The sequence below is a fragment of the Phycomyces blakesleeanus genome (genome assembly GCF_001638985.1).
Source record: "Phycomyces blakesleeanus NRRL 1555(-) unplaced genomic scaffold PHYBLscaffold_10, whole genome shotgun sequence".
NCBI classification, from domain to species: Eukaryota; Fungi; Mucoromycota; class Mucoromycetes; order Mucorales; family Phycomycetaceae; genus Phycomyces; species Phycomyces blakesleeanus.
The window spans coordinates 728966-754652 of NW_017265143.1; the positions used below are offsets into that span (position 1 = coordinate 728966).

Genomic DNA, 25687 nt, shown 5'->3' on the forward strand with positions numbered 1-25687 from the left:
AGGCTGCTCTTCAGTTGCGCTGGCTCCGGCCTCTCGTCCGCTCTCCGCTGTCCCCCTCTGGCCTGGTCCCGCCTTGGTTCTCTTACGTCCTCCGCCTCGACTCCTCATCTGCTGATCCACTCGTTCCTTTGATATTTCCATCTCTCCGATCCTCTCATCAGCGTGATTTCGACTCTCCTCTGGCCACCCTACTTGCTGCCATTGATCTTCTCCCTCACAACTTCTCTGACGTGGTAGTCAACCTCCCCACCTGTCTCTCTCTGCCTCTCTCCTATCTCACTACCGCACAACCAGACCACCCTCCCTTTCTATCTGCATGGCGCGATCTCCGGGTTTCCGACGCCTATGAAGTAGATCCTAGTTTCGGCGTGCTTGCCCAACGCCCCCTCCACCGCATACTCCGTCGTCCTATTGTCCTTCACCGGTTCTTCGAACGTCTCTACACTCGCTCTCTTGTCTTGCACCCTGTCTTGTATCGTGCCACCATTCCCCCCGCGATCTGTGCCATACAGTTTCCTTCGCTAGATATGCCTTCCGGTACAGCTGTCGATGTGCGTCCTTTCTTGACGGCTCTTGTCCCCGGCATCCCTTGGCATCGTTTGTCCACCCAGTCTTTCCGCCTACTCTGCAATTTCCACTCCAAATCCGCACGCCCCATAAGCCCCACACTCGTCCCTCGCCAGCTTCGTCGGTTTTGGTCCTTCCCCCTGCCGCATGGGGCCCGCAACGTTTGGTTTCGTGCCCTGCACAAGAACATTCCTTGCCGTTCTCGCCTCAATTCTAGGATCCCTACCGCTTTCCCAGACCCATCCTGTGCCCTCTGCTCTCACCCTCTGGACAATCAAACTCATTTTTTGTTCCAGTGTCCGGTCAAACTGTCCGTATGGTCGTCAATCTGGACGTTGTACTTTGCCCAGACCGCGACACCCACTGTCTTGCTTTCTGGTTTGCAATCCTTCACATTCCCTCCTTGCACCAATTCTTCTCTTTCTGCTGCCTCAATTTTTGGCTGCATGCTGCTGGCTATATGGCGCCATCATTGGCTGTTCATATTTGATCACGTTCCTTTTGTCTCCTCCGCTGCCTTTTCCACTGCTTCCTCTCTTCTCGACCGCCTCAAGAGCGAACTTGCTCTCGACTTTCCCCCCCTTTAGCTTCCTTCCATACCTCCACAATATATATAACCACAAACATATAAATAGAAAAACATTGTAAAAATATAAAAGCCAAAAACAAGTCGTGATTTTCCTCTTTTGCCTTGCAGCATAGAGGCTCACTAATAAATTAGAGCCTTCGGCTCCCTACAAAAAAATAAATAAATAAAGTTTATTTGAAATATAGAGATATGGAGAAATATATAACATATGGTAGAATTGGCTACTAATAAAGCTAAAAGCTATACAATCGCCTTTTCAAGCTCATGTGAGTCAAAGGCTGAGGTATAGAGAAAGGTATGTCCCTTCATTTTTACTTCAATAAGAATCTCGGTTTTACCAAAATACATATTTTGGGTAAAATAAACCTTCTCATCTATCTTGATGCCTTGTAAAACAGGAGTCTTACCATGGAAGTCTGTTACCTTACGAACACCTGGGTCAGTGACAAAGCGTGGAGATTTCTCGTCGATATCATAAGCGTACAAGTCTAAAGAAATCTGTTAATAACTTTACATCTGAATAGAACTAAGTTTAAAGATAACATACCAGGATTAAAGTTATTTGGGTAATATATAAACAGTTCTTTTGATACACACTGATTCATAGCTACACACTCTCCCTTGGTGGCATATATATAAAAGTGATCCTTGCATCTTATTTCACCATCAGCTGCAGTATATTTCTTTTCAGGTGGATCCAACAAAGAATCAAATGGTTTATTGACCTTGCTACCATATGTGCGTCGTAATATTCGGTGGGAGACTTTGGCAGGATCTACTCCAAACATTACTGCGCCTCGCATTACAGATATCTCACCACGACTTGGTACACATATATTTCCAACCTTGTCTTTAAATGTGTCTTGGACACGTTTACCTAGGTACCGCGATTGGCCAAATCCACCGACCAAAAAGATGGCATCAATCTGCTTTTGAGATTGGTTTATCTGACCCGATATCAAATTCAAAACTTGCTTTACAACTGGCTCGAATACATCTTCGCGAAGTTCATCGACTGATATACATAGTCTTCCATCATCAACTCCAATATCAGACATTTTACCCCCTCTGAGATTCAACACAGCGGGAACAGTAAAATACTCATCATCTTCGTTTTCAAATTCAGGCTAAAGTAGGGAAGAGAGGCGATGGTAAGTATGTATACGTATTGTTTATTGATGATATAATATACCTTGGTTGTAGTGACAAAATGGTCCATCAAGTATTGAATGGCTGCTTTATTGTTTTTAGCATGTGAACCAAAGCGTTTCTCAATCAGTTTTTGCATATTTTTATCCAAGAAGGTTGATCCACAAGAGCCGCCTGAACCTTTTGTAACTTCACGCAGAGATTTTACACCTGAAGAGTCTTCGATTTCAAATACAATCAAATCTACAGTTCCACCTCCAGCATCACAAATCATGAAGCGCTGTTCATGACTAAGATTGAACTGGTTAGACTTCTTTTCACAATACAAAGCTGCTGCTTCTGGCTCGCTGGTTAGCATCAATCTGTCTGGATGATCGCTACGGCTGACGATGCCAGCAATAATAGCTGCTTCTCGCATGGTAGCTTTAGCTCGATCGTCCCATATAGCTGGAACTGTGAGACAGTATCTGAACTTTGAATTATCGTAGACTGCACCAAGCTTAGTCTGGAATTGCTCATGAACATGTTTGTAAAATGCACGAAGATAGTCCGCAATAACTGTTGATCACAATGGTGAGACAAATATTCCTATTTTATAAAGTTCCAAGCCTTGGTTACCTTGAAGAGTAGTCAATCCATTTGGAAGATTTTGTGAAGTTTGGATGCTAGTGTCGAGAAGTAATTTGAACTTTGTAATCAAGGATCCTTTACTATTAGGTAAATTTGCTTTACGGATGGCTTCATATCCCCACGCAACAAGGGTTTTGGTATCTTGCTCATAGAATGATGCGGTTGGAACCTTGGGGTATATGGATCCGCCTCTCCGTGACCTACAGCTATGTGTCAATATATTCTATGGGCATATATTATGTACTAAGAACTTACCATTCGGTTATATCAAACATTTCATCGATATCGTCATCAGCAAATACACACGAACACCCAGAAAATGTTGTTCCAAAATCTAACATGATTGTGCTTAGTACTTTATTCGATAAAACGTTAAAAGGCATTACCTATTCCCACGACATAAGGGAAATCTTTAGGGTAAAATTCCAAAGTGCTACTAGTCATTTAGAATATGGAAATAAAAATGAGAAGAAGAGCAGTGAAGAAGAAAGAGGTTGACAGGCAGTTTTTCCTGAATGATTAGAATTTATGTACTAGTCATTTTACGATAGAACTACTCAAAAGGTGTGAATACTGCTATTTCTGTAAATGAGGCTTGTTGGTTGAAGCTTATTATTCTATTCTGGAAAAGGTTGTACAAGAGAAGCTTACTGCGCCATGGAAACAGCATAGACAAGTGCTTCATCGCCAATTAGACTTCTCTTTATTTTTATTGTTTTGAAAATAGTATTCAGACTTTACAAAAAAAAAAGTGATTATTTTCTTCCAAAGTTTACTCCAAAAACAGAAATCTTTTTGCTCACTTGCTTAAAAATAAATTGGCCATTAATATAGCCTTTTTATTCGGTTATTTCGCAGGTTTAATGTTTCTTATATTCTTCATTTGAGCCCATTGGTTTTTAAGCATACAGGTTTTTTATAGGACAAGAATAAATAGGCAAGAGTCTTTAATTAAAGGTTTACCATTTTACTAAAACATTCAAGCAATAAAAAATGAGACTTCAGTTTTAGATAAACCGATATGGATGGTCTTATATGCATATGTAAAAACCTGTACGAAAACTTAGACCCCATTTTCTATTTATCTAATATAAATCAAAACTAGCAGCATATATATGTAAAATGTGTCGTTTTTTATGTGTATACTGATTAAAGTGCCAATTCAAAAAAATCAATTAGGCAGGTTTGAAAGTTCCATATGTCCAAATATAATATTCGCTTTTAGTGTTATCCATACTACAAGGCTCTTTCGCACATACCTCAATTTGGTCGGGGGAGATAGTGTGAAAAGTTAGTCGATGTGTAACGGCCCCCCTATATGTCCCCACCCATCTTCTCAATCACTCTTTCAACCCACCCTCTCGGTCATTCTTTACACTTTCTCTTCTCGTTTTTGCTGCGCTCTAGCATGGTCTTCCATCTGTCTCCTCAATTTTTGCTGTTTAACCTTAGGTCACTCCCCTCCCCTTGGTAGAACCAAGAACCCTTCAGATATTCCCTATTTCTTTGCGAAGACATAGATACGGGGTGTGCTTTCTTGAGTTCTCACCATCTCTCACTTTAGAAAAATACAAAACAAAAGCCGTAATGTCCTCTTTTTCTTCGCAGCAATAGAGGCTCACCAACCCTTTTGACCACAAGGCTCTTTACAAACAAACAAAGATGCTATATGTACTATATCTGAAGAATATACGGTACAATACATTTGTAAGGCGCATTTCTGGGATAAGTTTTTTCAAAGTTTTTTTTTATATCTAAGCAAAAAATCGAGCATGTATTGTATATAAGAAATAGTTCTAGGATGCTTATTATGATCCTTAATAGTCTAAGAATACTTTTCTGTACTGTTTATTTGAAAAGAAGATTCATTTATAAAGGCTAGTAACTCTTAAAAATGCGCCTTGCATATTGTGTTTTGCTGTAAGACAATTCGAAGGCACCAAAAATTTAGAATGGGCAACGGCATGTCATCTCTGTAAAATATCCCTCTAGAATTTCCTCACCTCTCTGCAGTATCTTCCAGGGGTTCATCGAGACTCAAGAGCATTTTCTTCTTTCTTATCCGTTGAAATCCGCGGTGTGGCTAGGTATTTGCTTGGAATTCTTTGTCACTGTCCCTCCGCCTTCTACACTCTCTGTATTCACGTCTTTTTCTCTTGCCTCCTACGCTGGACCACATTATTCCAGCCGCTTCGGTTTTTGGATGGCCCATATTTGGTATCTGAGACCACCACTGGACATCCCACTTCAATTTCGCCTCATTTCTACCTTCTTTGGTTCTTGCAACTTCTCGCAAATTAATCTCTTGCCTCTGCGCTGAGCTCGAGCTTAACTCTGCTGATTCTTCCCCCGCACAAAAGCACATTAAAATTTTAACAACTAACAAAAATCACACAAAAACAAGTCAAAAACCAAAAAGCCAAAAACATCAAATAACCCCCATAAACCTTCAAAAAAAATGTTGTAATTTTTTCTTTTTTTTTGTATTTATTGGTCGGCTACAGTGCAAAGCACTGAGCGATCGGCTGAATATGCCTAAATTTTTGTATTACAATATTGATATGAGAGGAAAAAGGTAAAAAAAGAGACTAAGAGAGAAAACTACTCCAGGAAGCGCCTTATCACCACTAGTGCCTTGGCCGCTATCACACCCGGAAGGAAGGGCTGTTCGTCCATGACAGAGGCCCAGTGAGCTCGCCAGATGGTGTAATTTTCTCTTTTGCCCTACTCAGTCAGAAAACTTTACTAAGTCTGATCCTGTCACAGCTCCATACAAACAAACAAAAAATGTAAAATTTAGTTAAAACATATGTTCCTCAATCAAAGTGAAATTTAAAGCAGAGTTCTCATATATAAGTACCAATAAGAAGATGATTATAAGTTACAAAAACGCTTATTGGTAAATGAATAAAACTTAATATCTGTTAATAAGAGGAATTATATAATAATCCGTAACTGGCAGGCGGCTCATGAGGGAGTGGACAATGATCCCCCCTGAGCAGCCCTTAAGGAAAACCCCAGAGGAACTTCTTTTTTTCCCGTCGTGTTATAGAATGATGCAGTTGAAATTTTGGGGTAGATGGATCCGCCTCTCTTTGGCCTACAGTTGTGTGTCAGTATAAAATATTTAGTTTATCTTATGCAGTATGTTCTTACCATTCAGCTATATCAAGTCTTTCATCGATATTGTCATTAGCAAATACATACGAACACCCAGAGAAGGTTGTTCCAAAATCCAACATGATTGTGCTTAGTACTTTATTCAATAAAACGTTAAAAAGTGTTACCTATTCCCACAACACAAGGAAAATCTTTAGGTTAAATTCCAAATTGCTATTTGTCATTTGTAATATAGAAATAAAACAAAGAAAAAGAGCAGTGAAGAAGAAAGAGGTTGAAAGGGATTTTTTTCGGCATGATTCGAATTTATATAGTAGTCATTTTACGCGATAACCACTCAAAAGATATGCACATTATTTCAGTAAAGGTGCTCATCGCGACTCCAAACCTTACACACAGATAAATAATATATATAGCAATTATGTAACATAAAATTTCCAAAACGATAAAAGTCTTGTACATGTCAGTGCATTTTCACTTTTGACATTTAAGTAAAATAGGAAATAACGTCCCATATACAGTATACTAAACACCTGTATTTAAATAGTTACTTTTCATAAGAATAATAACTATGTTAATGTGTTATTTTATTTCTTTACCTATATTTATTTATCCTTCACCAATACAAATATACACATTTATAAAACGAGCTATAAAACTCTCTTGACCCTTTCAATCGTGCAAGTTAAAAAGTAGACTAGTCTACCAATTGTAGTTGTTCTCATTTGGATATTGGTCATTAACTCGAACTTTCGTTAAGTTTACAGGGAAGCCTAAGAAAAAAAAAGATACTACAAATCCATATTAACATGTCAATTTTTTGAAAGTGCATGCTGGGCCTGAAAGTGAATGAATAAATATTGCAAAATGACAAATGCCCTTTTAAAGGGATGTGTCTGCTCTTATGAATCATTTGTCAATTAGGAAATCTAAGGGCAAGCATTAGGCAATGCTTAAAAAAAATTAACTCATCCTTTTCCAAGAGCAAAATCAATAAGTTAATTGTAGCTCAATGTTGTTTTGCTTTATTAAAAATGGTGTAGAATATAGAAAGCAAGACATAATATATAAAAAAATGCAAACACTATGATGGCATTTTACAGATCAAGTACTTAAGAAATACCTTGAGTAACATACAGCTCCAAGATTGTTTCGTCTAAGGTTTGGGGGCTGGGCCTGGTGTAACGTCAAGGTGTGAGGTCTGTGGTCGTAAAAAGTACCTTGTAATCTAGCGCCTTGACATAAGGTATTGCTTTTTTACATACAATTTATTTTATATGGTGATTATATAAAAGAGACTTCAAACATATTAATTGAAGTACTTCAGGCCATTTCTGCATTCACGTCAATACCTTTATGCACACTGTGATGGGCGATACAAGAAACGCCGGTGTATAAAATCCACCATATTACACGAAAGCTTAGATGTTATTTGAGATGCGTAAAGAGCACAATTTTTTAAGGTGTTCACAAATTAAAATATCAATTAAACAATAGTTTCATTACGCTTCCAAATAGTATTATACCTTTTGAATACAATTTTTTATAAGACAGGCTTACTATATGGTACTTACATGCATATATCTGTATTTATATACTGTTTCTGAGTTGATCGATCGAACATTTACCATATAAGCACGCACATAATGCGGAAGAAGTTGTATCTTTACAATAGCTCAATTTAAAGCTCTGAAAATTGATGATGATAGTTTCATATAAAACCATAAATATTACATTAAATCGAGAGCTTTTTAAAGACAGTTTATTGATAAATGAAGCTAATTTTAAATAAAGAGATGTAATAAAGAAATATATAACATATACTAGTATTTTCTACTAGTAAAGCTAAGAACTATACTATTGTTTTTTCAAGCTCATGTGAGCCAAAGGCAGAAGTATAGAGAAAGGTATGTCCCTTCATTATTACTTCAATAAGAAGCTCCATTTTACCAAAATACATGTTTGCTGTAAAAGGAACCTTTTCATTTGTCTTGACACCTTGTAAAAAAGGTGGTTTACACTCGAATATGGCCACTCGGCGAACACCTGGGTCAGTGACAAATCGCGGAGATCTCTCGCTGATATCGTAGACAAACAAATCTGAAAACATATACGTAAATGAGATTAGAATATAATAGCGATACGTTAATATATATCTATACATACATACCAAGATTGAAGTTATCAGGGTAGAATGTATACAATTGTTTTGATACACATTTGTTCATAGCTACACATTCTCCCTTAGTAGCATACACGTAAAAGTGATCCAGACATCTTATTTCACCATCAGCTGCAGTATATTTTTTTTCAGGTGGATCCAACAAAGAATCAAATGGTTTGGAGATATGTATTCCATATGTGCGTCGTAATATTCGGTGGGAGACTTTGGCAGGATCTACTCCAAACATCACTGCGCCTCGCATTACAGATATCTCACCACGACTTGGTACACATATATTTCCAACCTTGTCTTTAAATGTGTCTTGGACACGTTTACCTAGGTACCGCGATTGGCCAAATCCACCGACCAAAAAGATGGCATCAATCTGCTTTTGAGATTGGTTTATCTGACCCGATATCAAATTCAAAACTTGCTTTACAACTGGCTCGAATACATCTTCGCGAAGTTCATCGACTGATATACATAGTCTTCCATCATCAACTCCAATATCAGACATTTTACCCCCTCTGAGATTCAACACAGCGGGAACAGTAAAATACTCATCATCTTCGTTTTCAAATTCAGGCTAAAGTAGGGAAGAGAGGCGATGGTAAGTATGTATACGTATTGTTTATTGATGATATAATATACCTTGGTTGTAGTGACAAAATGGTCCATCAAGTATTGAATGGCTGCTTTATTGTTTTTAGCATGTGAACCAAAGCGTTTCTCAATCAGTTTTTGCATATTTTTATCCAAGAAGGTTGATCCACAAGAGCCGCCTGAACCTTTTGTAACTTCACGCAGAGATTTTACACCTGAAGAGTCTTCGATTTCAAATACAATCAAATCTACAGTTCCACCTCCAGCATCACAAATCATGAAGCGCTGTTCATGACTAAGATTGAACTGGTTAGACTTCTTTTCACAATACAAAGCTGCTGCTTCTGGCTCGCTGGTTAGCATCAATCTGTCTGGATGATCGCTACGGCTGACGATGCCAGCAATAATAGCTGCTTCTCGCATGGTAGCTTTAGCTCGATCGTCCCATATAGCTGGAACTGTGAGACAGTATCTGAACTTTGAATTATCGTAGACTGCACCAAGCTTAGTCTGGAATTGCTCATGAACATGTTTGTAAAATGCACGAAGATAGTCCGCAATAACTGTTGATCACAATGGTGAGACAAATATTCCTATTTTATAAAGTTCCAAGCCTTGGTTACCTTGAAGAGTAGTCAATCCATTTGGAAGATTTTGTGAAGTTTGGATGCTAGTGTCGAGAAGTAATTTGAACTTTGTAATCAAGGATCCTTTACTATTAGGTAAATTTGCTTTACGGATGGCTTCATATCCCCACGCAACAAGGGTTTTGGTATCTTGCTCATAGAATGATGCGGTTGGAACCTTGGGGTATATGGATCCGCCTCTCCGTGACCTACAGCTATGTGTCAATATATTCTATGGGCATATATTATGTACTAAGAACTTACCATTCGGTTATATCAAACATTTCATCGATATCGTCATCAGCAAATACACACGAACACCCAGAAAATGTTGTTCCAAAATCTAACATGATTGTGCTTAGTACTTTATTCGATAAAACGTTAAAAGGCATTACCTATTCCCACGACATAAGGGAAATCTTTAGGGTAAAATTCCAAAGTGCTACTAGTCATTTAGAATATGGAAATAAAAATGAGAAGAAGAGCAGTGAAGAAGAAAGAGGTTGACAGGCAGTTTTTCCTGAATGATTAGAATTTATGTACTAGTCATTTTACGATAGAACTACTCAAAAGGTGTGAGTACTGCTATTTCTGTAAATGAGGCTTGCTAGTTGAAGCTTATTTTTTCATACCAGAGAAGGTTGTACAAGAGAGCATCCCTGCATGGTGCTAATGTTCTAATATTTTCCCCATTTTTATTTTGCATCAATTCAGTAAACTTTACAAACTAAATACACTCAAAGCATATTTATTAAGTTAATAAGTCATTTACTTATAAAAGTTAGTTGATACACATTCCATTTTAATAATTTTCGGATATATTATTGAAATTATATAAAAGAATATATACATACATATGTCTAGCTACTATATGGATAGTTTTTAAAAATGGTATATTTTGTGTTAGCATAATCTGCAAGATTGGTACCGCACACACGCGTCCACTTCTTGTGAATAAAATATCGACATGCAAATAAAATTATAAAAAAATATATTATGGTCTGTATGTATACTAGCTTTACTAAAATATATATTTCATCTAAGATGTACTTTTGTGGTATTATTTCTATCTTATTATTGAAAAGTAAAAAAAAAAAGTCTAGATAGTTTCTATAATTTAGGATACCATTAATGTTATATGATTTTCTTATGATACTAATAGAATTATTATCGTCAAAAATTGCTTATTATAATTAGCTTTTAAATTTTCAAGTCATGGCACAGAGTATCATTAGAACAAATTTATGGAGATATTTAGTAACTCTGAATCTTAAGACAAATAATCGAATCTTAAATGCAAGTATACTTGTAAAAAGAATGGCAACTTTGGGAGACTTTCGGAAGCTTTTGTGTGTGTGTGTATTGAAAGGTTTAAAGGTTGTTTTAAGATCGAACTTTAAATAGCCACTCCGTTTCCTACTTTTTTTAAAATGTTTCATTTCAATTTTTCATTTTCTTTCTATCATTATAGTCTAAAAGTTTTTTTTTATTTTGAGGGAGCCTTAGTGTCTGATTTATTAGTGAGCCTCTATGGTAGTCTAAAACAAGAAGAATAGGAGGAAAATTACCTTTTTAATAATGCACTTTTGTCCTGTATTGTTTTTGAAATCAATGCAAAAAAAAAACCTTTACCGTGCCTCTCATGCAGTACAAAATAATAGTATAAAACAATTTACTAAAATATGTACGTAATGGCAGTAGACCAGTAAAAGTATTTTATTGATGAGTGTGCCAAGCCTATGATACACTCTAGGTATTTAGACAGTCCAATAATAGCTGAAGAATGATTTAGATAAAAAAAATAGCCTTTAAATTTGACAAAGAAAAAAAAAAGTCCCCAGTAAGTAAGGGGTATCGCATGCCCTAAGCGGAGCAGTTTAATGTCCTACTCAGGACATTTTTTTAGCCAATCACATTCTACGATAGAAATATGTGGCAAAGAGAAAGAAAGAGAGAAAAATGAAAGAGGTGGGAAAGCCCTCTTATTTATAGACATTTTTCTTGATGGCTTGTCTGTGACTGACATCCTGAGTATTCACATGATGGTAGAGTAATTTAGTATATAAAGGAACTACTATCCTGAAGGTATAAACAAAAAAAAGCAAAAAAAAGCTATATATTTATGCATTTGAGTGGGAAAAAGGGGGTCAAGATTATATTTGGTGTTTTAAAATACGCCAACCTCGAGACTTTTATGCATATCTTTGCACCAAAGAACCTCAAAAACAAAGAACACGCTGCTAAACTCACTTCTAAACGCAACTTTAATATAAGCGATAGTGTGTGCATATGTGTAGCTACATATGTACGCACTAAAGCAATTACTTTATGTTCATTTTTAAAGAAAAGTATGTCAAGATGGTATTTTTACACCACAGGATTGTAATATAAACTTCATATTGAGAATAGACAATAAACAAAGTTTAGAACTTTATTTTCAAGCTTATTTGGTGTCAATTAAGCAAATATTGAAAATAATAATAATAATTTAAATTCATGCTTTGAATTCTTTTTTTTTTTTTTGAAAGAAAAAGTATGAAGTCTAAACTCAAATTTTATATCTACAAATAAATTTATCGATCACATTTTTCACCATGGCTATATTCATAAAAGGGTCAACTCTGCTTGAATAATAAGTAAACAAAAAAAAAGCAAACAAGAGTAAATCATTTTATATAATAAAGAAGTGTAGATTAATTTTACGGTGCAATTATTATCGAATCAAAAAAAAAGAAGGTAGTGAATTGAAATTAATAGGGTCATATCTTTACAGAAAATTTAGAATGTATATAAACCCAAGAAACAATAATAGTAAAAGAAAAAATTTGCTTTAAGCTAATACTTCACAATTCTACACTTCCTTGCCAATTCAAATGATTTTTTTTTAAGTATTTAATATAAGTTACACTTTAGTTATAATATATTTATTTAAGAACTAAGCTTGGTTCTGAAATACACGCAAAAGATAAGAAATACAAAAAAAGAGGAAACGAGGAGATAATCAAAGACATAAAAGAAGCTTCTTCTGAGGATTGATTATTTTCCATAAATAAAAGAAAAAAAGTAACATTCCATGTATATGGATCTTAAGAAGCACCAGATACCGCAAGCCTTTTAAACACACACATACACACAAATATAAGTTTTGTTAGTAAAAAAACAGATTGGCCCCAAGTCATATGAAAACTTCAATATATACATCTATACATAATCATTATGTATAAAACACTTACTTTTTTAAATGCTCCATAAACTGTTGTAAGCTAACATCTTCGGTAAAGATAGCAGTTCCTTGAGGTGTGCCATAAGGTGTATTAGATTTGTGTGTTGTCGAAGGGTTGAGCTTGGAAAGCAAGAATCTGGCCTGAGAGCCACCCTGATCGCATACAATGTAGCGGGGTACTGGGAATCTGTCGATCAAAAGATCCTGGGCATCCAGGATAGGTGCCTCAAGCAACTGCTTAAAGTTTTCGTAGCCTTCTTGATCTTGGTATCCAGCCAGACGCCACTGGGCAATTGTTTCACCGTGGAAAATAAGGAGGTGGAAAAAGGTGTCGAGGAGGAGAATGCAATCAGGTTTGATAGAAACAGAATCCAAGAGTACAGGCTGAGGTGGGATGTCGAACCCATAAGAGGTTAATGTTGGCTGGATCATGATGAGTGAATTGTCGACGTTTTCTCGGTTGAGGGCATGTCTATCAACAGTAATCGCGAGTTAAGAATTAATATATATAACATACACTTTGGTATCACTAATTTTCTTTTTACCTATAGAATGCAGTCTCATCTGGCGAGTTGTTGAAAACTTGGAGGAATTGACTTCTTCTCAAATGGAACATAAACTGAGGATAGATTGATAAATTCTCGGACAATCTAAAGCTGTGGGGATCATCCTTGCGGTAATCTGCGAAGCGTTGGCAGAGTCGGATCAGCATACGATCCAACCATCTCAGGACATCTGGTCCATCGTCAATCTCGCCCTTGAAGACAGCAATACGCGACATGAGGACAGCTGCTGTTTCCTGGTCGAACGAATTTGCAGTCTCGGGGCTCTGGCCCTCGGCAAAGTTGCGTGCAATAGTGGTAACTCTGAGGCGGAATTGACCACTCGAGTGCTGGTAGTGAGTCGAGAACTGGATGAGGCCACGCGATCCAGGCTGGAACTGGGCATTTGGCTGGTTGACCACTTCAAAGTAGATACCGTGGGTAGTCTTGGGCGTAATGGAACAGATCTTCCAGGATGAGGTGTTACCAATACCAATTTCAGTTTCGCCAACATAGGTAGACTTTTTGTTTCCGGAAGTAGCGTGGCCAATAAGACCAGATACCTTGAGTTCACGCGATGTCTGATGAATGTACAAAGATATGGATGTGGATTAGATATCTAGGCGCTTGCATTTGAATTATAGTCGCTAAAATGTACCTGAACATCAAGAGTGGCATTGAAACCCATTTGCAAATGTCCTTGGCTATCCTTTTGAAACAAATGATGGAAACTCTGTTTGAAGATAGCCGCGTTGAATGAATCTGACAAGATCATAAAGCCACCTGTGGTGTTGACCATTGACTTCATCTCCAACAGACCGATCTGATCCAAACATCCAGCAAAGATATCGATGGTGTGACCATTGGCTGTTGCACGCTTGGACAGACTTTCATAAAACTTGTGTGTGGAAAGTTTTTTTTTTGTCAATAAGTGCCACAGGACATCAAAACACAGATACACATAACCCTTGTGTTTTCCTCACCTTGACAGCTCTCTTGTAATGCCTTGCAGTTTCTTTTTCAATCTCGTTGTGGGATCGAATGGGTTCTCTAAGTTCGGTGCTCACCACCATGCCAGGACCTTCAGTGGCAGGACCGCCACTGAATAGCATCACACGAGCACCTGTGTTAGGGAATGATGCCTAAGAGTATATACACACACACACATAGATACATAAATGCATACAGCCATGTGTTTAGGGTTTGGGTACATTTGATAATCAAACCAGCCACACTATACCTCTAACAAACCGATAGCAACGCTCAAAGCAACACCAGTGCATCTCTCAGGGCGTTTATTAAGGGTTACAGGCCAAGGATCCTTTTGTAAGTTCTCCAAGATTGAAGTCAAGACAAACTCACAATCCTTGATAGGTACAAAGAATCTACAGAAAATCAAATCAAAACCAGAAGAATAAAATCAAATAAAAAGTAGGATGATTTATTGATATGAGTAATGATTATTAAAAATCAAGAGATTTGTTTTTTAATATAGATAGATAGATATATTAACAGTAAATAAAATCAGGGTATATATCTTACCTGTTGGCTGGTGCAGTCATTGCAGGTGTTTTCCCGGGAGCACCATGAGGTAAACCAGGACGAACAGTTCCACCTGACAAGCCAAGCATATCCTGGATTTGTTTTCCAGTAAACTCTTTTGTTCCACGGAATACAAATGACTTTGGACAACTGGCGAATCCAAGTTCATGCACTTGAGTCTAATGAAGAACGTCGATTAATCAACCGAGTAATAAAATCCACATAAAAAATTAAAAAATAAATAAATAAATAGAGAAATTAGTGTAAAGCTTATCGCACAATATGTCTTTCTTATGCGTGTGTGTGTGCGTTTTGCCCTTACCATGGTACCGAATGTAATCAAACCAACCCAAGCATAAGGAGGCAAAAGGCTCAAGCTTGCGATAATGGTACTCTTGAGTGCATCAAGGTCCTCTTGCTCGAGACAAGTATCAACCACAAAAAAGAAAATCGGCGGGACCTGGGCAACTCTGTTTAAGTTGTATTCTATAGTTGTGTACTTTGGCAAGAGTTCTGCGGGAAGATTGGTATTAGAGAGGTCTTTGTAATGGTGAGGGAATGGGTTGCGCTGGAGACAGAAAGGGCAGACCCAAACCTTGCTGCGAAAATCGATTTGGCTACCAAGAAAATGATATATTTACATTGATAAATAGATAAGCTCCAGAGAAGAAGAAAAAATACTCGGACAATAATTATAGTATTGGTAACAATCAAAGTTACTTCTTCTTCCCTATCCTCCTCCTTATTTCAACTTACCAGTAGGGGTTCAATACTGCTCTACAGGGAGCTTTGCATGTAACTGGCTCATACCAGATTGGAGTTTCGACAAAGTCTTCGCGTTCTTTCAGCGGAGTGTAAAGACAAGCGATTGGAACTACTGCCTTTGTAGCTTCGATGCGGGATGATGGCCAGGCATTCCAGGAGAAACGAATTCCATCCTAAAATGTCGATCACATACACACATGCACAAGTATATAATGTACATGTATATACATTATATATATATTTTTATATATATATATATATATATATATATATTTAATAGTTTAATTTGCTTGTTAAAATAAATAAACAAGGCATTCGAGACCAAATTATTATTATTTGGCTGTAGACGCGTTGTGTCCGAGATCATACCTGTTCTTCGATTTCATCAAAGTTCATTGGGTAAATGTAGAGTTGGAGATTTGGGGATAAAGAAGGGATTTAAATAATAGAGAGAGTGCCTTTGAGCCTGAATCCCAAACGCTTGCAAATTTGTATTTTACGCGGCAAATCAAATTCCAATGTTTGTTTCGCAAATTTCATGGTAGAGGCCATTTAATAAGAGCATTTGAGCTTATTGTTCTCCCTCTCAAAACAAAACAAAAGATAGTCAAGTCTCTTCTTTACACTTGTTTAATAGAATAGGCTTCAGAAATCTATATTCTATCAAGGTCTATTCTCTTTACATCTTTCAGTGCTAATGTTTTTCATCAACTTATAAACCTTCCTAACTGTGCCTGACTTTTTTCTTTGTGTTTTTTGTTTTTATTTTTTATTTTTTATTGGGTTTTACAAATAATTTTTTTTTAGCCGTCTTGAGATTATCACTCAATAGAGAACCCGTTGTCGAGTGAAAATTCTAAATTTTCACTCACTTTTGCTTTACGCGGCGATTGAAATTCCAATGAAAAGATGTAAAATTTTACTGAGGGAGGCCATTTAGTGATGGAATGGAGTGAAAAATTGGGAGTTTTCTAGTTTTTCACTCCATTTCATCACCAAGTCTTTGTTAAGAATTGAGCTTGGTTTTCCACCTTCAAACATAAACATAATATAGTCAAGAGTCGTCTCTATATATCTACTTAAGAGAATAAGTCTTGGAAAGCCAAGTTTATTAAGATGTATCTCTCTTATATTTGTCACAGTACTTCTGTTTTCATCAACTATGGTTAAGTTTTTTTTCTTTTTTTTTTTTGACTGGGTTTCACTAATAATTCTTTTTTAGCAGTCTTTGAAAATATCACATCCCAACGGGTTCTCTAATACCCTCTCTCTAATAAAAATAAAATATATATAAGATAAAAAAAAAGATCACACTGGTGGGAAAGTGAAGATTGAAGAATTCGGTGTTTTAAAACAGGGCTCAGTGTGTAAAGTATAAGAGTTTGAATCCCAAGAATTGGATTGGAGTGGATTATTATTATTATTGTTATTATTATTATTATTTTTTTGGTTCATTAAGATTGAATTGTTTGAGTATTTGATCGTTTGATTGATTGGTTGATATTTGTTTGATTATATATATATATATATATATATATATTGTTTTAATGTGTGTGTGTGTGTGTGTGTGTGCGTGTGCGTATATATGGTTGACCACCCCTACTTCTTCTTTCCCTTTTGTCCACCCTTTTGACTACCAACACCACCGTATGGAAGCTTTTGTCTCTTTTCCGCGGGTTTGAGGATCTAAAAGAAAGATTGATTAATTGAGGAAAATTCTAGAGTTTTGTGATTGAAATAACCGCAAGGTTCTCATCTATTCTATTCTCCTCTCTTTTACGTATTTCGTATATATATATATATATATAAATAGAATACACACCTGGAATGAACACATCAAAGACTCGTCTACACTCATCATGGCACCAGCATTGTCGAATTCACCACAATAATTGGGGGCCGAGAACAAGGTAACCAATTGCCGCTTTGCAAAGAACTCATAACCATCCTCGACTACCTGATGGGCACGGCAGATTAGATCCATATCGTGTTTCTGCAAGAATCTGGTAACCGTGTCAGGGCCAAAGGTAAACGAGACACCTCTGTCATTTTCACTCCATCCAGAAATATCTTTATCAGGATCGGACCAAAGAAGATCGCAGAGCAAACCTTTTAAAATATATCAAAAAAATCAAGTAAATATATATAAAGTTTGTACGAGTCAACAAACAAAATAGAGTTAATTCTGATTATTTTAACTTTCTTTACCAGTGTCAGGGACATCTGTAGGTCTCATCACACGACGAATCTGCTCCATGTTCTGAAGATCTGGTGAAAGACCACCATGCATACAGAAGATCTTTTCATCGATAAGGGCGGCAATAGGAAGACAATTGAAACAGTCAGTGAAAATCTTCCAAAGTTTGATGTTGTATCGTCTCTTGCCTACATAACAAGAAATGAAAAGCAAAAGCAAAAGAAGAAAAAAAAATTATTCGGCCAAACCAAATCAAGTCAAATTAATAATCCAATGTTAAAGACAATGTTAATGTTAATTTAATATTGATTCCAATGCCAAAGTCAGACACAAAACACACAGAAAATAATGCCTAAAAAAAAGGATAACAATGCCTCACCACCCCACACACCCACACATCTCTACAATCCACAATTTACAGTCTACGGGTGCTTACATTCGTCGTAGAAGCCGTAGATTCGGTTGATACTTGCACACTCGTGGTTACCACGAAGAATGAAGAAGTTCTCTGGGTATTTGATCTTGTAGGCCAACAAGAGACAGATGGTTTCGAGAGACTGTTTTCCTCGATCGACATAATCTCCCAAGAAGAGATAGTTTGCCTCTGGAGGAAATCCACCATATTCAAACAGTCTCAAAAGATCGTAGTACTGACCGTGGATGTCACCTAAGCAACCCCGCTTAACAACCGTGTCACCTTCGCACAGACGTCCCAGCAACAATTACCACAAATTTTAATAGGGGCCTCCAGATCCAGCAAGATTGGCTGGCTCATGAAGATCTCGCGTGCCTTTGTACACAAGAATCTAATTTCGTTCTCGCTGAGCTGAACTTGCTTTCCCGGACGGCTCCCCCGAACTGTAGAAATGCATTTGTATACATATACATATATGTGTGTGTGTATGTATGTTTAGTACCAATTCATACAAACAAGTGGATATATAGGCATATAGGTAAAGAAAGAGAGAGAGAGAGAGAAATAGGTAGGTAGGTAGGTAGGTAGGTAGGTGTATTTGATTGTGTTTGCGTTGAGTATATATGTATTTATGAGTATGTGTGTGTGTTTGAATAGAATGATAATAATAATAAAGGTAGCGAATGGTTGTCGGTTGTTCCAACGGCAAATCTTACCTTCCAGGAGACGCTCTATGATAGAATCGACATTGATATCAGAGATGTCAGTCATGTCTAAGATATAGATATAATATACACACACACAAAAGCACAAGCACAAGCACAAATACAAATATATATTTAGAGAGAGAGATGAAGAGGTAACAAGGTTAGTTGATCAGTGAATAGAACCAAAAAGGAGAAGAAAAGGGGTTGATTGATGATCAACAGACAAAAGGGGGATTACGAATGGGTGCATCTATCATCCTCACTATGGTAATCCTTTTGTATATATTGAAAGTATAGAATAATCCACTATTGAATGACTATCAAGATTTTTTGTTGTTATTGTTCTTGAATTTGATCTTTTCACTTTTTGATGCCGTTCTTCTTGTCGCTTGTCGCTGCTATTGTTATTGCTGTTGTTGTCGTTGTTGTTGTTTATGCTTATTATTTATTTTTATATTTTTATATTTATATATATATATATATATTTCATATAAACATATATGTATATATTTGGTGATGCTGAGTCCATTGTTGGTTGTGTTGCCAATGATGATGTGCGACCGATTATCAATAGCTATTGTTGAGCTGCCTAACCTTCAGGGACTATGCTAAGCTATACTATACTATGCTATGCTATGCTATGCTATACTAGAGCTCATTCTTTTCTTTTCTTTTCCTTTAATATAAGCTTCATCAAACAAGAGATACATACGATCAAAACGGGGAGGTGGATTTAAAAAAAAAAAAAAAAAGGTACGTGAAAAGAGATTCAAGATGAGCGTGTAGAAAAAAAAAATACACACACTTTGATCACGTGTATTACGGAGTTTTTTTTTTTTTTTTGGAGTGTCCAAACAGCTTCAATAAATTCATTTTGGGAGGCAGCTTTTCTAGCTGACATGTTTTTTTTTCTGCATTATTAAAATTTGTATAAATAAATGAGTAAATCAAATTACAGGAATAAGAATGATATTAGTGGTAGTAGTTGTATTAGAAAGGTAGGGTCTATGTATTGTGACGTAAGCAGCTACAAGTATGTAAGTAGGTAAGTAATATAGCTTGAGTTAGGTTGACAGATTGTGAGATTGTGAGATAGACTAGCAAGATAGATTATTAATGATAATACAAAGTACTTGATTTTTCCGGTGGTTTAAACATCAATGATAGTGCAAGTAATGAAAATTAAAATTAAAATACAACAATGGATTTTATAAAGGGGGCGGTTAATATTCTATTTATTGTATATTTCTCTTGCAAAACAGGGCCTAATATGAAACATAATTTCTGGCATTGTCTCCTTGGTGGGACATTGTACTTTTTTTTTTGTTACTGTTATTATTAGTACAAGACACACCAGGGTGATATGTAGGTCTGTAGGCAGATTACATATCACAGATCACAGGTGTGTATTAGTTTGCTGTAGTACTGTATAGTAGACATTTATTCATATACATTTTACACACATGTATTTAAATTATACTCACTCACTCACTCACTCAATGACTGATGTAATGAAAAAAAACCAAAAAAAGAGGCTTGGCTGCCTTTTTGTCAAACACAAATTATCAATCTTCTCTATAGCCAATCGTATCTCTTTCTCTTTTTTTGAACTAATCAAAGAATCACCAAGCAATGAATAAAGAAGTATTATTTAGTATTGTTATTGCTATTATTATTCTTATTAAAAAAAAAAGTCATTCAGATAATACACATATTAACACACTATATAAATATATTTTACCTTCACTCAGCCTACAAATCCCGACATTGGCCCACTTCTTTATACAATAAAAAAAAAATTATTATTTTATTCTATTCTATTTTATTTTTTTGTGTTTGTATCTGTATTTTAGGACTGTGTTACTCCTTCTTGAGTGTTGCCTTGATTTCCTTTTTAGCGACCACCAAAAGCAAGAAAAGAGGCCTATATATTTGGAAGTGAAAAAATAAGAGAGAATAAAACCCAACCCTAAACTTTGGTCCTTTGAACCTTCTCTTCTTTTTCTCTTATTTCTCTCTCTTTATCTTATACGCCTTTATATCCTTATTCTTCTTTTTATATCTCTTAAAAACCCATAAACACATACATACATACACACAAATCAAATTTCTTCTTTGGGTATGGACATTCCAAACCGATTGTCGAGAGTTGTGTCCGATGGCGAGGATGTTCCTCGGATCCGCAATCTCCATCCCTCTCAAATGTCACCCAACGAGCACCCGTATAACTATGGAACAACCCCCCAGGACGACCACTTGCTGGTGGAGCGTATGCCATCCAACTCTATATCTGAACGGATCGGGTCATTTGTGGGCTCCTATTCTAGGACGTCAATGATGTACCTGGCAGAGAACCTGGCCGTTCCCTCGGCTGCTGCTCTTGTAAGTAAAAACACAAACACACATATATCTTTTTTGATATCACTACCAAAAGAGATAAAAACAAAAACAAAAAGGTTGTTTGATTTTAATTGCTTATTGTCATTATTATTATCTATCAGCTTGATGATGAAGATGACATGTTTTCAATCACATCTGGCCACATCTCAAGGTAACAAGCAAATATAAACACAGATCTTTGATTGTGAAAATGAACAATAGAATACACATAAAGAATGAAAGAAAGAAAAAAAAAGGTTCTTACTTGAATGTATTTTGTGTATCTATATAGACACCCATCAACAGATCCTGAAGGAAGATCTCTATTGAGAGTATCTCGCGTGGACTCTTCTGGTACTGCCAATGATAGATCATCTCTGATGTTTTCCCACCTCGACAAGGTCCTGACTTCCCAAAGTATTGCCACCATTGCTGATGACTATCGAATGGATCCCCACGGGTCACCCAGTCTCCACAAGTCGTCTTACACACAGTCGATATTTAATTCGATCAATATTCTGATTGGTATCGGTATTCTTGCACTTCCCCTTGGTTTCAAGGTAATGATGATAACCATTATAATTAACTAATTAAAATAAAATAATTTATTAACTGGATAATATAAATAATAAAAATTTAATTTTTTGGACAATGTTCTTATAGTGTGCAGGTTGGGGTATTGGTATCATGGTCTTTGCTTTCTGTTGTGGGCTCACCAACTACACTGCCAAACTGCTCGCCAAGTGCCTGGATGCTGACCCTGATTCACACACTTACGGTGACATGGGCGCCGCTGCATTTGGCATTCGGGGCAGAATCGGAGTCACGATGCTCTTTATCACTGAGCTGATAACAAGCAGGTAATTTGATATATATATATATCTTAAATGATACAAAGTAAAAATTTTATCAGACAAGATAAGCTTGTGCGCTCGGACGTCCAAGCAATACAGATATACTAATGATTTATAATACAATTTTTTTTTATATTGTTACTCTGATTTGTAGTGTGGCTCTTGTGGTTCTGCTTGGTGATGGACTCGATTCCCTATTCCCGGGCTACACCACCCTCGAGATCCGTATTTTTTCCTTCTTCCTTCTCACACCCATGCTCTTTTTACCCGTTCGTCACCTTTCCTACACAAGTCTTCTTGGTATCATCAGTGCGTTCAGTATCATTCTTGTCATCATTGTCGATGGTCTCTCAAAGCGAGACGCACCCGGAAGTTTACATGAATCAGCAGTAAGCTTTTTTTTTTATTATTATTCCCAACTTTTCGGTCAAGTTACACCAGAATCCCTTGTTTATTTCTTACTCTCGAATACAAACCAACTGATTAACTCACACCACTTCTAAAATCATTATTTATAGGACACCGAGGTCTGGCCGTCTGATTGGATGACAGTACCCCTGAGTTTTGGCCTCATCATGGCAGGGTTCGCAGGCCATGCTGTGTTTCCCACAGTCTACCGTGATATGGACAACCCAAAGAAATATACCACCATGGTCAATTGGACCTACGTAGCCACAACAATTGTCTACTTTGGTGTTGCTGCCTGTGGATACAGAATGTTTGGCTCCCAGACGATGCAAGAAGTAAGTTTCTTGTGTTCTGTACGTACATCTGATTTACTTGGATATTCTTAATAGATCACCCAAAATATTATGGCCGTACCAGAGTACAACCAGACCCTCAACCGCCTTGCTGTGTGGCTGATTGCAATGAACCCTATTGCAAAGTACGGCCTTACCTTAAACCCGGTCAACCTGAGCTGGCAGATCTTCCTCTTCCGAAACTCTCCTGTCGAGGGATGGTGTGCCAGGGGAGCTTGGCGTGAGCCGATCATAACCTTCTTAGGCAAGATTCTTGTCAGCATGTTTATCATTCTTCTGGCCTTCATTATCCCTGGTTTTGACAAGGTGATGTCTCTCCTTGGTGCCTTTTTCTCTTTCATGATCAGCGGCATCTTCCCGCTAATCTGTCACCTAAAACTCTTCGGAGCCTCCATTTCTCCCGCTGAAAGATCGCTCAACTATATCCTGATCGCCATTGCATCTTCCATGGCTCTCAGTGGTACTCTCTGGAGTTTCCTTTAGAATTGTGTCCAAACATTATATCTTTCTTTTTAATCATTTTTCTTACTCCCACTACAACTACAACTACAACTACTCTTGTTATTATTATTACACCTGTGCACATATCTCTCTCTCTCTCTCTCTCTCTTTATATATATACATATTTGGCTTTGGGGAAAAAAAAAAGTCAAAGTCAAAAAGTCAAAAAAAAAAAACAAACACATTCACTAAAATATAATAAAAGCATATTAGCATTTTGTACTAAATTCAACCAAACGCCTACAAGCCAATAATAATAATAATTGATCTGATTTAATATATATAAAAGTAAATAAATAAATAGATAAAAAGGTAAAGGGCACAGGTATACAATATATGAAAAACAAACAAACAAATAAATAAAGGATTCATAGAATAGATTTCCAGAATAGGTAAATAAAAAGGAGGTAAAAGATGCGAAGAAAAAAAGGGTTGAAAATAAGCGGGTTTCTCTTTCATTCAATAACGTGTAAACACATATACATACATGCATACACGTATAGATACATAAATATGCACTCACGCACTCACGCACGTATGCACATATGCACGCACGCACACACGCACACACGCACACAGACAGGCACAAATTTGCAGTGTTACAGTGTGTAGTATATGTTTTCTTTTTCTTCTCTTTTTTTTAATTTTTTTTTTGATTGATTGATTTTTTTTTGGAATTGAATTTTGATCAGGGGGAGTCATGAGAATTGAGGAAATCATTCGGTTCAAAAGTGGTGTTTGACAGTTCGTGTTCTTGGCGTTGGTTGTGAACAGCCTCGAGTTTCTCAAAAAGGACCTGTTGGAATCGTTCACAGAACATCGGAGAAAGGCTCATAAGGAGACTCTCCATAGTTTCATACAGTTGGTCTACATGCAGTTCCACCTGTTTTGCTGCTTTTTTACATGCAATATCATCAGATGCTGGCAGTACAGAAGTAACCTAGATCCAATACAGCAACGGATACATACATACATACATACATACATACATACATACATATTTCGTATTTATTTCTTATATGTATAGTAAAGAAAACAAAGAAAAAAGAAAGAGAATACTCTCAAGAATGAAAGAGAAATATATTTTATTTATGTATTTAAATAAATAAGAAAAGAAGTATAAATAAAGTAATCTCGTATACCTTGTAACCTTGGTTCGATACCTCGATAACAATCATCACATCTTCAAGCAAAGTTAGGTCCAATCGTCCTATACCATTCGTCTCATCTCTCATGAATACTGCGGCTGACTTTGGGACGATTCCATAATCATATTCATGTGAAATGGCAGAGAGTTCCTCGCTTAATGATGACTGTCTCATCTAGTATTCTTTGAGCCTTAATATTTTTGGTCTTGATTTTAAAAGAAATAAAAAGAGATAGAGAGAGATAGAGAGAGAGAGAGAAAGAGAGAGAAAGAGATTGATAGAAGAACAAGAAGTTCTTTGGGTTCAAACTTCACTTTCGAACATGATCACAGTCACACGATTTCGAGAATTAACCTTTTTTCTTTTCTTTTCTTTCTTTTATTCCCACATATTAAATCAGTATGTAATTCTATATTTTTGTTAAAAAAAAACAGTAATTCTAAACTTGGGCACAGATAATTTATTTATGAATTAGTCAAGTAAAATATACCAATACACCTCGTAGATTTAATTATTTTAATTATTAATTATTCAAGCAGTAATTTGACATAAATATGTATATTTTGTATTATAGACCTCCAAAAAAAATGTGTCTGAATAATAATAATAATAATACAAAAAAAAACAAAAGTTTGATATTTTGAACTATATTTCTTGAGGATAAGAATCTTTTGAAATGAATAGATAGATAAAAGAAATATCAACTATTTGGTATATATTTGTTTAAAGATTAATAAGCAAATAAAAGCAAAAGCAAGGTCGAGGTAAGTTGATCACAGGAAACAAATTTATTCCGTATTCAGATTAAAATTAACATTGTACAAACATAGGAAAAGCTTGTCAAATCTTGTCAAACTCAATTCAACTTAAAATCTTGTATATTGATACTGATACTGATATTGATATTGATATTGATATGAAGTATCTTTTACATTTACATTCTTTAACAACCCCCCCCCCCCCCACCTAAACCCCCTGGAAATCACACCATTCCACATTGGAAGAATTTTTTTATCTAACATTAATATCTCTAAAAAGTTAACAAACAAATACCTTGGTTCCGAAATAGATTGATAAATAAATAAGCCAGCCAGCCAGCTAAGAACTAAAAACTAAGGACAAATTGTTGACCGTCCAGAATATTATTGAAGTTTTAAAGTTTTTAGAAGAAGAAGAATAAGAAGAAAGGTGATCCAATTAATATT

General features: G+C 36.3%; 8 protein-coding genes across 8 annotated transcripts; 2 read left to right on the forward strand and 6 right to left on the reverse strand.

Moving 5' to 3' along the window:
- Positions 1–1396: 1396 nt before the first annotated feature.
- On the reverse strand, positions 1397–3276 carry PHYBLDRAFT_145259 (hypothetical protein; the record flags this gene model as incomplete). The annotated part of the gene is made up of 5 exons (XM_018431397.1): positions 1397–1644; positions 1704–2283; positions 2349–2863; positions 2924–3135; positions 3191–3276. The coding sequence occupies 5 exons, from the start codon at positions 3274–3276 to the stop codon at positions 1397–1399; spliced, it is 1641 nt and encodes a 546-aa protein (XP_018291828.1).
- A 1553-nt stretch (positions 3277–4829) lies between these two features.
- On the forward strand, positions 4830–5255 carry PHYBLDRAFT_145260 (hypothetical protein; the record flags this gene model as incomplete). Its single annotated transcript, XM_018431398.1, has 2 exons — positions 4830–4855; positions 4928–5255. The coding sequence occupies 2 exons, from the start codon at positions 4830–4832 to the stop codon at positions 5253–5255; spliced, it is 354 nt and encodes a 117-aa protein (XP_018291829.1).
- Positions 5256–5902: 647 nt separating this feature from the next.
- On the reverse strand, positions 5903–6177 carry PHYBLDRAFT_145262 (hypothetical protein; the record flags this gene model as incomplete). The annotated part of the gene is made up of 2 exons (XM_018431399.1): positions 5903–6035; positions 6092–6177. The coding sequence occupies 2 exons, from the start codon at positions 6175–6177 to the stop codon at positions 5903–5905; spliced, it is 219 nt and encodes a 72-aa protein (XP_018291830.1).
- Positions 6178–7211: 1034 nt separating this feature from the next.
- On the reverse strand, positions 7212–9798 carry PHYBLDRAFT_145263 (hypothetical protein; the record flags this gene model as incomplete). Its single annotated transcript, XM_018431400.1, has 6 exons — positions 7212–7256; positions 7983–8155; positions 8226–8805; positions 8871–9385; positions 9446–9657; positions 9713–9798. The coding sequence occupies 6 exons, from the start codon at positions 9796–9798 to the stop codon at positions 7212–7214; spliced, it is 1611 nt and encodes a 536-aa protein (XP_018291831.1).
- A 2561-nt stretch (positions 9799–12359) lies between these two features.
- PHYBLDRAFT_124787 (hypothetical protein) lies at positions 12360–15916 on the reverse strand (the record flags this gene model as incomplete). The annotated part of the gene is made up of 10 exons (XM_018429009.1): positions 12360–12559; positions 12682–13143; positions 13217–13794; positions 13872–14111; positions 14197–14355; positions 14454–14598; positions 14756–14934; positions 15078–15372; positions 15512–15693; positions 15890–15916. The coding sequence occupies 10 exons, from the start codon at positions 15914–15916 to the stop codon at positions 12535–12537; spliced, it is 2292 nt and encodes a 763-aa protein (XP_018291832.1). The 3' UTR covers positions 12360–12534.
- A 1203-nt stretch (positions 15917–17119) lies between these two features.
- Positions 17120–18903, reverse strand: PHYBLDRAFT_155345 (hypothetical protein; the record flags this gene model as incomplete). Its single annotated transcript, XM_018433395.1, has 6 exons — positions 17120–17206; positions 17343–17629; positions 17729–17905; positions 18154–18384; positions 18444–18575; positions 18849–18903. The coding sequence occupies 6 exons, from the start codon at positions 18901–18903 to the stop codon at positions 17120–17122; spliced, it is 969 nt and encodes a 322-aa protein (XP_018291833.1).
- A 2761-nt stretch (positions 18904–21664) lies between these two features.
- PHYBLDRAFT_20429 (hypothetical protein) lies at positions 21665–23316 on the forward strand (the record flags this gene model as incomplete). Its single annotated transcript, XM_018439733.1, has 5 exons — positions 21665–21778; positions 21882–22078; positions 22227–22461; positions 22591–22815; positions 22870–23316. The coding sequence occupies 5 exons, from the start codon at positions 21665–21667 to the stop codon at positions 23314–23316; spliced, it is 1218 nt and encodes a 405-aa protein (XP_018291834.1).
- Positions 23317–24007: 691 nt separating this feature from the next.
- Positions 24008–24725, reverse strand: PHYBLDRAFT_158796 (hypothetical protein). Its single transcript, XM_018433858.1, has 2 exons — positions 24477–24725; positions 24008–24274 (listed from the first exon to the last, which is right to left on the reverse strand). The coding sequence occupies exons 1-2, from the start codon at positions 24654–24656 to the stop codon at positions 24023–24025; spliced, it is 432 nt and encodes a 143-aa protein (XP_018291835.1). The 5' UTR covers positions 24657–24725; the 3' UTR covers positions 24008–24022.
- Between the last annotated feature and the right edge of the window lie 962 nt (positions 24726–25687).